Genomic DNA, 12034 nt, shown 5'->3' with positions numbered 1-12034 from the left:
AGTAAGTCTGTTCTCTGTTATCGTCAAGGAATCGAAGACAGGAAATTAAGGGGGAATTTTTTGAAGCAGATTTTACGATTGAACTAAAATTTGTGGCGAGAAATCAGCGAAAGTTACGACCTGTAATAATAATAATAATAATAATAATAATAATAATAATAATAATAATAATAATAATAATATAATAATAATAATAAGAAGAAGAAGAAGAAGAAGAAGAAGAAGAAGAAAAACAAGAAGAAGTAAAAGAAAGAGTATCTTCAAGGGAGCACAAGGTCGTCAATTTTGGAAGAGAGGAAGTAGGAGGCCCGTAAATCAAATAAGTGTGATGAACTCGCGGTTCTTAGACCAAAAAAGCAAAAAAAAAAAAAAAAATATTTCAGAGAAATGGAGATAAGCAATCCATCAGTCCAAATCTCGGACAAAATGGCAGACGACATTGGAGAAAACACACACACATACACACACCGTAACCATGGACACAGCGAGAACGGAGCAACCACAACACTCAAACACAAAAACCATTCAGTAACCAGTTATGACCACACACACACACACACGTACGTAACTACTATACAAAACAAAACAACACACAAACCACTTAATAAACAAAACCGTGAAAACAGCATGAACGGTTAAAGCTGTCTTTTATTACACAAGGACAGAACAAATATATTTCTAAAACAAATATTGTATTTCTAACACAAGTATTGCGTTCTCCACGATATGTGGTTGTTGTGTCAGCAGCAGCAAGATTGACGAGCATGGAAAAAAGTAAACAAGCAAACATCATGAGTGATGTGTGAAGTGTGAAGTGTAATCACATTTCACATTTACAATCCTAACACAACGCACAAGCATATCTGTGAAGGAGAGTTGTGACATTAGTGAGACCAAAGGAACAAAAGACTGTACATCTACTCCAACGTTGTGAACACAATGAACAGTATGAACAGTGTGCAGGTGAACAAGAGCACAGGGAGCTAAATCAGTTGAATTTTCATTAAAGAAATGAGACTGACACCATGCAAAAATGAATAGGTATAGAAGGGAAAACACCACGTGGCAAAAACTCCGAACCCTGTTTCAATTGATGTCACGTGACCGCGCACTCACGACAGTAACAACACAGTAGCAGCGAGTGATGGATCCATCAGGTGTCCGCTGCACGACCCACACACCCATCGCTGTCTTCTCCTTCTGACCGCACACCCACCCGTTACAACACTAACACGAGGCTACAGAAAGCTCGGTGCTTTTGTCAACCAACCGCAAAACTTATCACGTGGTCGTTAGCTTACATCTCCATTTGCTGACTAGGAATCCAGAGACACGCTGGCGGAAATACACTAAAATGATAAAACTTAATTATCTATTCATCATTTCTTTTTTCAGATTTTATTATTTCACATTCCGTTTACACCGTAAACAAGCAGGCATCTGCTTCAAAAAAAGAAAAAAAAAAAGAAGAAGAAAAAACGATGTTTACAAACCCGGGGTTTTATACATTCTTTACTGGTTACACCACGGATGTGTATAGGTGGACTGCTGTCTGTCTGCCGAGACCAACGCTTAGCCTCTTGCAAAGTTCTCCGCTGTTAGTCTCGGCGAGCCTGAACACAAATTGTGAATAAACCGGAAGCTTTGTAGTAGCATGCCTCGTTTTAGTAATTAACTAGGAAAACAAATCGTCTGCCAGCAGTCCAGTAATACAAGTTCGGGGCTACACCGCTCATTACACTGTTGACACACTACAGCTTACTCCAAAGTCGCGGTTGTGTTTTCACAGTTTGGTGTCGATTGTAAGGGTCACTATAATCTGACCTTTGCACCCTATAAAACACGCACGTGGACAGTGGGCAGGGTGGATGAGTGTTACATGTGTGACAGTGTATAGTGTCACAGCGCTGTGTCATCTCGAGATCTTCGCTCCAAAAAATTGTTATATATATATATGTATGAAATACCATTTAAACACCAAAATGAAGCTCGCAGTTGCCGACAGGTTGTAAAGCGTAGTTCTGCCATTCATTTGTTGCAGAAATGAGTTCAGATTTTATTTTTCATTTTTTTCATTTTTTTTTTTTAGGTGGGCAGCACACGAGGGTTGACTTAAGTTTTACCTTCTGACATCACTTAAGGCAGCAGACAGTATGAGACTCCCAGTTATAGTAATCATCCGACTTCTGTGGTGTGGTGGATACAAAGTTTTGATGTTTAATGTGGTGAAGGGACTAATCATCGAACTAGTGTCGTGCACAGACTGTCCGCAACCAATCACCAGAAAAAACCCTTTATAAGTAAAATCGTTGTTGTGGTTGCTCGTAACGAAAGTAGATGTTGTTTTGTATGGACCCCTGAATGTCATTTTTATATGAATTTGTCTAACAGAGACAGCAAAGCGCGAGCATTCTTCCCCCCGTCAGCGACATTTTTGTGTTTTGTTTTTCAGTCAGTGTGCTCCCCGTCTCGTGCTCCCCGTCTCGTGCTCCCCCTGCCAAAAAGTCTCATGAGAAAAAAATTCCACAGACGCTTCACAGCAAATATTCATCGTAAATGACAGACCAGACCTTGTAAGAGCATCTCCACTTCAGACACTTGGTGCTGCTGTGCAAATGGTGATTACAAATGATATCCTGTGATCTATATTATATATTTCTAATTCAGCAGCTGTGGTTTCCTGCCCGCGTCAGCAGGACAGGTCGTTCACTGAGAATGTGGGGTGACTAATGACAGAGTGCCGAGCTGCAGGTCTTGACGAGAGAGCTCTGCAATTTCCAGGAATTAGACAGCAAGTCGAACAATGTGCAAGTCGATGCCGTTTCTGACTCGCCCTGACTTCCGGTGCCATTCAGCCAACGCAAAGTTTTAGTGTCCACCTTTTTTTCTAAATTTCTCTCAGGTTCGGCCAGCAGGGCTAATTATGAAAGAGTGACAGACAAGGCGTCAGATGAAGGCGAGGTAGAAAAAAAGGGGAGAAGGAGGGAGAAGGGGAGAGGCGTAGACATAGGACAGGAGTAGAGAGAAAGTTCCAGACCCACAGTTTGACAATTCGTGACCTGTGTAAATCAGTCTGGTCACCGTCAGGTCGCTGTGTCTTGTCTCAGGCTAGTTCCGGTATCTTGACACAATGTCATTCTCGTTACCTTTGACCTATCAAGACCACTATGTTACAGTTCATCCATTCCCCGGATCGTGTACAAATCTTGTCATCTCTGCAGCATGAAACAGTCTTCACTGCCTTGAGGTACCCAAACCATGTAACAGTCTTGACATACCTGGATGAGGTAAAGGTCTTGACATGCCCGGATCTTGTAGCAGCCTCACACAAAAATCGAGTGTACGGACACTTGTCAGACACTGCAAGGTCCGATGGGAAGAGGGAATGGGTGAGCAGGCTTTTGCTGTGGCTGGCAGGGTCATGAGGTCACCTCCCTCTCTTCCTCACCAGACCTGCCACCTACCGGCTCAAGCATCTCCGCCGATGTTGTGGTAGTCGCTGTGCTCTCTGCTGTCGCTGGTGGTGGGCGAGTGCTGGCGAGCGTTGTCCCTGTGCTGCGAGCGCTGGCGTGAGGTCAGCTCGTTCGACGTCAGGATGAGGCCCAGGAAGCCCAGCACGTGCAGGGGCAGCGCCACGTACAGGGAGGTCACGAGGCTGCGCGTGAAGATGGAGACGATGAAGCTGACCAGCAGACCCAGGCCCTGCGACACGCGGAACGTCGTCATGGCAACGTCCCGCTCCTCCCGCGCGTACTTCACGACCACCGCTACACAGACACACACACACACTCAGAAATGAAAACACACACAAGGTCTCGAACGTGCACACATACAGACACACATATAGACATGCACACGGACACACGAAGGATACACAGGTGTAAATAGAAACAAGCGGATAAATAGACAATGACTATGCAGCAGCCAAACTTGTCCAGGACACTAGTCACAGCTGCTGACCACATCTCTAACAATTACTAAATATATTAAATATACTAAATATACTAAATATGCAACACCAGCTTCACCTCCAACAGAGCGCTTTGTGGAGAAGATTTTACACTGCACTACACACAACACACATCATATCTAACAGACTTCGCAAAAAGTTAAGAATAATTGCAGATGCAATTTAAAAATGTATTTCACATTAGCTGCCTCTGGTGACAATATGACAAAGAAATATATAACATGAAATATTAGAAAAGAAACAGTGGAGCTCTTTGGAATTTAAAATAATCGGAAACATGCAAAAACAAATCATTTTAACAATGACACCGAGCTCAGAGCATTGTTCTGTCCTGCCACCAGTCCTCCCATTGTCCAAAACATCTCTGGGGCCGTAGTTATGAAGCGAGAGTAAGTCTGTCCTGAGGCAAGGTGGAGAACAAGGACAAGCATCTTGTTTCCAAAGTTATAAAGCGGTGTTCAGACCCTGCAGATATGTTTTACCTCTGGGGTATAGTTATACAGCGGTGGAAAAGATGAAAATAATGTTCGCGGGATCTCAACTCTGACTTTTAACTTCGGAAACAAGATGCTTTTCTTTGAGGTCCCTACTTTGCCCTGAGGGCAACGACTTGGTAACTGAAGTCCCTCCAGGGTGTGCATCACAGCTGGAAGGTGCCGACAGCAGTGTATGGTAGGTACATGGGGTGGCAATGACAGTAGCTCCATACAGTTGTCCCTGTTGCTGCTCACCGTTTGCTGTAATATTGCTTAGCATGGTACTCACCCTTAGTCTGACAGGGTACTCACAATATTAGCTGACATCTGTCTATTTATAGCAGAGTACCGTTAGTAGGACTACTCACACTGTGCCTGTGACTGTAGTGTGCCGTCACCCACACCCCACATGGCCGTGAAGACCAGCAGCTGCCAGGACTGACTCTCTGTCGGGCGCCACAGGGATGTCAGGATCAGCATGGCGATGTTGAGCAAGAACCCTGCGCGCACACACACACACACACGCATATACCACGCACACGCACCACACAGACACACACGCACACACACACACGCACGCGCGCACACACACACACGCACAATTTTGTGAGGAACAATTCAGGAAGTCAGTATTCATTATTTAACCAGAGCATGCGCAAAAGAAAACAGAAGAGACAACTCAGCATGTTGTATTCTCTAAATTGGAGAATCAAACGAATTGTCTGTAGCGCCACCCACGCCTCGCGGCATGCATCATCCTGAATTAACTTGCACGACTGTTTGCCACGTGAAGAATGGGCCGTGCACCCGAGTAAATTAATCAACTGTGTGGTGTGAGAAATTGGACCCTGGCTCTGTTGGGAAAATACAGGATTGCAAGTATGTTTCAACGCACATGCATTCGCGAGTGCGTGTATGTCAATCCTCAGTGTATCTGACTTAGTGACCGATGAACCAACAACAAAATACACACACAGGTCAAAGGTTATGGCAAACACATGAAATATGAAACAATAAATGTATGAAGGTTTTGATCGGTTTTTTATTGACCTTTAAAACAGTTTAAAAGGGTGGCTGAGTGCGAGGCTTTTATTGAAATATTGATTATTGCAAACTGGGAAGAGCTGCAGCAAATCCAGCCTCTAGTTGTTCACGTGACGTAGCGTCAGCACCACTACCGTCAGGAGCGCCAGCTCTCGCGCCCGCACTTACTGACACTGTGTGCAGGTGCAACATTACTGGCAGCACTATGTGCAGCTGCAACACGTACTGAGAGCACAATGTGCAGCTGCAACATTACTGACAGCACCATGTGCAGCTGCAACACGTACTGACAGCACCACGTGCAGCTGCAAGACATATTGGCAGATTGACGTGCAGACGTAACAGTCACTGATATCGTTACTCACAGCTGTGTCACTGACAATGCCATCTACAGCTGGCATAATCGCTGGCAGAGCTGTCTACAGCTCACTGTGCACTTACTGCAGCAAGAAGGAGTGGAGGATTATTTCATCATCGCCAAACCTATTCTGCAAGACTAAAAGCTACTGAGAGATGAAAATAATGTTAAAACCAACGGTTCCTTCCGACAGTTGAAGCTAGCGCGCAAGCACAAACACCGACAAGTGTGTGCACCAACGTGTGCACTCCTCACGCACACACACTCCAGTGAGCGAGCGAGCGCCGAAAGTGAACATCAGCTATGAGACTGTCGCCCATCTGTAGGCGGTAGGTCAAAGTTCACCTAAAGAAGAGACGATGACATTTTGTGGACACACAGACCACCTCTATTTACCATCTCCATAGCAACTCTCCAGACCCTCTCTGACCGGGCTTCGCAATGCTGATAATAAGAGGACTGGTTCCTACCCTCCGTGTCCCCCCCAACACAACGCAAGCCCACTTCAAGCGACTGCTGCAGCATGCACCGTGGGTTGTCTGCCCCATGCTGTCAAACTATCAGCAGGTCCGACAACTCCTACATTTTAATGATGTGCTCTGTGCACAGGAAAGACAGGATGCTAGAGCGCAGACTCCTCAAGTCTCTTAGTGATCTTTCCTTACGACAGCACCACGCACACATACAATGTAGGTGTAATATGAAATGTCAGAAGGAAATCGGCGGTTAGCTTGTAGATCATATCGCAGCCACACATGCAGGGAATTCCCTACACACCAACACAGATACTTGACATGATTAGTAGTCATCAAGTGACAGACGTGTCCACACCATCCAAACCACCTGACTACACTAAGAATCAAAATGGTCGGCCTGTTTATTGTTTTCCAGTGTTTTCTATGTTTGCTGTCAACATCTCTAAGTGATCTCCGACACCCTTCACCCACACAGACACCACCCCACCCACGACTGCTGCCGCTCCAGTCACGAAACAGAAAAGCTTTGGGTCTGTAGCAGGTCAGGGAGAGATTACGTGAAGGACTTCATTGAGAATGACAAGTGGACACATTGAAAAAAATGTCCCCCACCTCGAATTTTTGTAATGTGAGCGTTAAAATAGTGAACGCCGAATCTCCATCCTCACTTACAATGTCTGTGTTTTTGACAAGACCAGTCGTTCTTCATTCCAGCTGAGGAAACAACACGTCACATTGAGTTCGGCAGCTCATCAGTGTTCTCAAAGAAAGACAAGAAAAATTTCATTCATTCTCTGAATTCAGGAATCTGGCAGCTGTGTCAATGACCAGACTCACACAGCTTGGGCTTCGAGCATCAAAACTCAGAAGAGAATTTCATCGAGACGATGCTGTTACTCGTCTCAAATGTTATGCCATCAGGTTTAAATGTTGTGCTATTAGTTTTAAATGTTATACCAACAGTTTTTATATACCGAGCCTTCAATCTCAAACGGTGTACCATCAGCTTATTAATGGTATTTATTTTTTAGAGCTCTTTGTTAAAATTCCTATCCATGAACTGCTTGAGCTTTAGAGGAGAAGCTCGCAAAAGGCCAAAAAATGTTGAGTAATAATTTTTATATTTTTGTATAATAACAGACCTTGCTCGACTAGATATGTCATAAGCGTATTGCCATATGTCCCCGACCCTATTCTCACAGACAATGTTGACGGGTGTGTCAGGAGGCTCTCACCATCAGACCGAGCTGTGATGTATGGAAATGTAAGTCATAAACAAGGCTCTCACCCATGTGTCTCCAACAAAAGCTGCACTTAAGCAATTTTCTATTTTTCCGACTTTGGCTGGAATGGAGGAAAATGTCTGGTGTCTAGGTGTCGAGATGGATGCGTTCAAGAGTGTTGACTTTCCTCCCACTTTTTTTATACTCTTCCTAACAGCTCCTGTAGTTCGCTTTCTCTCTTCTTCTCTAAAAATATAAAAACGCCGACAAGTAAAAAAATACTTTTCCTAAAATATTCTTGGGTTTCAAGCTTTCTATATTCTTGATGTTGGACAAGCAAACTGATTGACATTATATTTTTTACAATTTTTCTGCCAACAATGCCGGTGCTACAGCTACTCCCCACCATTACCTGTGGCATTACCAGACCAGTCCCCAACATTAACAGTGGCATCTCTCACTTTCCTCTTCGAGATGTTCTTTTTCTTGGCAGTCTTCAATCCTCTTACTTAGACAATAAAATGCTCGGAGGAGAAATTCTGATCCCTCTTAAGAGACATCTAAAAACTATGAAATCAAAGCCGGTGCCTGACTTTCCCCGAGAAGTTATAAGACAAGTGGTGCTTTCTTGCAGGCACGAACCACGACATTTATTTCTTTCCCCTGTTTGTGAAAGTCGTCTGCCACTTCTGTCGCTGGCGTCCTCCCTTCTTTCTTTCCAAGAGAGTATTCAGAGGCGAGAAAAATTCTATCACTCGAAAGGTTTTTGCGAAGTTTTATTTTTCATTTCCGGCTCCTGCGAAGTTTCCCTCCCATCCTTGCCATCATTTGCACGAGGTATCTCAAGATAATCACCTGAGTGCAGGGAGGACCACGCAACGCGCAAGGGGACCTCACTCAGCTGCGAGCAAGGGGCGATAATGGCCAAAGAAGATGCATTAATGTCTCATTCATGCGTCGATAGAAAGAAAAGGGTTCATACAAGTCCATCATCGGGCGCTCATATATGAGTTTGTGACATACCACTTCACTTTCGTCCATCGTTTGTTCGTGACATCCCACATCTTTACATCGCAACCTTTTGTTTTGGCGAGGGTTTATTTTTTTATGGGGAGGGGCAAAAGGGGCCTGGAAACAACAGAACTATGTTTATCCACACCAGTTTTTCTTGCAGGAAAACCTTCTGTCCCCTTAATTTTGTTTCTTGCGAGGACAGATTAAGGAACTCCTTTCAGGCAGGCTAGAGATCCCAGTGTCTGGCCGGCTGATCAATGGCTCTCCCAGCACGACATCAGTGACCTTACACAGACATCGTAGGAGGCGGGCCTGGGGTGTGGTAGCGGTTGTTTAAAGGAAAAAAATAGACTGAAATTGGAAATTATGTGCATGGAAAACGCTGGGGGAGAAGCAGGCGCAAGTCGTGGACAGACACGGGACCCGTGCATCCTGCAGTTACTCGGAAGGAAAGAGGAGCTCATGAAAGGAGGTTCAGCAGCCCAGAAAGCACAAGTCACCACAAAGCTTCACATCGCAGTCGTAAATGGGGGCTGCGGGGGTGGATAGCGGCGAGGAGTTGTCCCGCTTGATAAGAGGAGAGAACCTACAGCCAGCATCCAACGTCTGCTCGTGACGTGCATTGTGACGTCACAGTAAACAGAAGTGAGAAGTATTCACAGACATTTGAGGAGGGTGAAGTAGGCTCATCTTCTTGAACTGCGTGACAAGACTGGCTGCGATCACGTGCTCTCCACATTCATCAGTCCGGCACAATAAGCCAGTAGACTGTACTCGAGAACAATCGTGAAATTGAAGACCGTACTCGAGAAAAACATTATTCACTGGAAGATTACTTGTAAGGCTACTTCAGTGTAAAAAGTAAAAGCACTCTTACATACATCAACAAACCCATTTCCACACACACACCCCAACTTACTGAAGAAAGAAGAAGAGAAGGAGAAAGAAGTAAGCAGCGTCTGTCACGTGATGCTGTCTTCAGGCTCAATTTTGCGCTTGAGGTGCAGTGTCTCAGCGCAGGATGTGGAGGGGAAGTCAGTGCAATGTTGTCAACTCTAATCGAAATCTGTCAGAAAGCATTCATGGCGGCATAACTTTCTAATGTGCGATTTTTATGGAGGAAGGCACTGGCTGGGAGGCAGGGCAGTCGTGGAGATTGCCTTTCTAATGAAGAGAACAGCGTACATGTGGCAATTAAAAAAACCGCAAAACTTGACTCTATTTATCCATCCGAAAGTCGTGTTGAACCAATCAAAAAAAAAAAAAAAACCAAACAAACAAAAAACAAAATCAAAAACAAAAACAAAAAAACCACCCCCCCAAAAAAAACAAAACAAAACAAAAACAACCCAACAACAGCAACGAAAAAAAAAACAAAAATAAAATAAACGACAACTTTGATCTGATACCAGCAGCACGACCCAGTGTGTAGACCAGACCTGGGCAAACGCCGGCCCGCGGGCCGGATCCGGCCCGCCTCCTGTCTCTGACCGGCCCGCCCGCTGGCCGCCCACCAGTAAATATACTATATATACAGTATTGGGTAAAACTGAGTTAACTATATTAGTCCGGCCCTCTAGAACCATCCCAGTTTCTCATCCGGCCCCTTGGGAAAATTAATTGCCCACTCCTGGTGTAGACTAACTGCAGGCGGTCAGACACACGTCACATCATCGTGTCTACTGATTGCAGCAGGACTTACAGAGTGTAGATTGTAGACAGACACAACTACTGGACTTACTATATAAGTAGTGATAGACTAGACTCACTAGCTAAGTAACGATAGACTGTCTGGACTCACTAGATAAGTAAAGATAGAAAACTCCCTAGATAAGTAACGATAGACTGGACTCACTAGATAAGTAATGTTAAAAGTGACCGAAACCTTCAAATGAAGATGTTGTGAAGCCTGTGTCTCCCACTGCAGATTGTAAACAACTCACATCTGCCATCTCTCTCATAGCAACAACTATGTTTGCCTGAAATGGCCTCCAGTTGTTCAGGAGCAGGGAGGAGGAGGAGGTTTGAGGCGCGTGCAAAAGGATAATCTGTGCACATTTAATTTTTAATGCACACCTAATGGAAACATCTGTTAAACACGGAATGGAAGCAAGCGCCGGGTGGCCGCCACGTCTGTCAGCCTCACTCTGGGAAACTTAGTCTACAGAGGGCGTACGTCACCTTCTTTTACTTACTGACAAGACATTCTGCAAACTCCAACAAACGATACTTGGGCGTCCCCTCGATCGAATGTGGAGTGACAAAAAGAGTGCCGGCACTCTCTGTGTGTGACGTGCAGCTCGCGGAACACTCCCGGGGGTGCGTGCATTAACATTCAATTTGCCCTCCGCCAGCGGGCGCTGCGACAAGACGGGGCTGAGGCCTGCTCCCCATTTGTGGCCTGATGCTAGCAACAGTACCCGACTAATGACATCACAGATCAATCATTTGCTTTTATTTCTTCGTCTTTCATAAATGCAATGTAAAAAAAGGACTGAACAGAGAATCTTGACGGGAAAATGTAGAAAAGGAATTCATCCCTGGTCTGATGGAAAGACCGAGGAAATAAAGGCTGAAGACTTTGATGTTAGTGGATGACGAGTCTTCTTAGCCGGCCGTATATTGGAGTTTGCAGACTATGTCTGGTAGCTACTTTATATCGCAGGTTGTATCGGGCTTTTCATCGTCTTTCGATGGTTTGATGTGTCTGGTAAAGAAAGGTTTTATGGAGGTCTGAGGTCATGAGATAATGTGAACTTTGCGGGCACGGATCTTACAATCATTCACGACCCTTGAGTAGTAAACCTGACACTTTACTCGCACATCGTGTCCAGACGCATGCTGTAGGTTTTGATAAAAATATTAAGATGATTTACATACCTACTGAAGCAATGGCGGAATATATCAGCGATCCCACTACACTAACCGAGCGACACCAGTTCCGACTGTTAAGGTCAAACCAAATATTCTAGTTCTGTGTGTATTTCCCCACTATCGTCAACTGACGACTCTTGTTATTTGGAAAATAAATGAGTAGACAAAATCCAAAGTCGGGAGCGATATCTTATTACCTGAGGTTTTGTATCGTCTGAAGAACAAATGAGTTTCAATCTTTTTTTTTATTTTTTTTTTTTACTAAAATTGGAAGAAAACCACTTAAGGCAACCTCTTTGTATCGCTTTGATCGGGGTAACCACACGCAACTGCCCTCGTGAGTCGTGACGAGCTAATATATCTCTCTCTCTCACACACACTCTGTCTCTGTCTCTCTGTCTTTAACTCGGGGTAACCATACGCAACTGCTCTCGTAACGAACTACTCTCTCTCTCTCACACACACACAGACACACACACTCTTTCTGTCTTTGACTCGGGGTAACCACACACAACTGCCCTCGTGACGAGACAATCTCTCACACACACACACTCTCTGTCCTTGAACGAATTCTCCTTCTTTTGTCAGCTTTTTCGTTT

At 44.6% G+C, this 12034-nt stretch overlaps 1 protein-coding gene across 1 annotated transcript in view; it reads right to left on the bottom strand.

The window, feature by feature from the left end:
- Positions 1-630: 630 nt before the first annotated feature.
- The window catches only part of LOC112553217 (protein unc-93 homolog A-like), a 29374-nt gene continuing 17970 nt past the window's right edge, over positions 631-12034 (bottom strand). The window contains exons 4-5 of the mRNA XM_025220298.1: positions 4815-4946; positions 631-3767 (exon numbers count right to left, since the gene is read on the bottom strand). Coding sequence (XP_025076083.1) covers positions 3469-3767; positions 4815-4946 — 431 coding nt within the window. The 3' untranslated portion in view covers positions 631-3468. The remainder of the gene's footprint in view (positions 3768-4814; positions 4947-12034) is intronic.

Source organism: Pomacea canaliculata, linkage group LG12 (genome assembly GCF_003073045.1).
Source record: "Pomacea canaliculata isolate SZHN2017 linkage group LG12, ASM307304v1, whole genome shotgun sequence".
Lineage (NCBI taxonomy): Eukaryota > Metazoa > Mollusca > Gastropoda > Architaenioglossa > Ampullariidae > Pomacea > Pomacea canaliculata.
The sequence above is the reverse complement of the archived record's forward strand: the minus strand, read 5'-3'. Positions and strand labels throughout refer to the sequence as shown.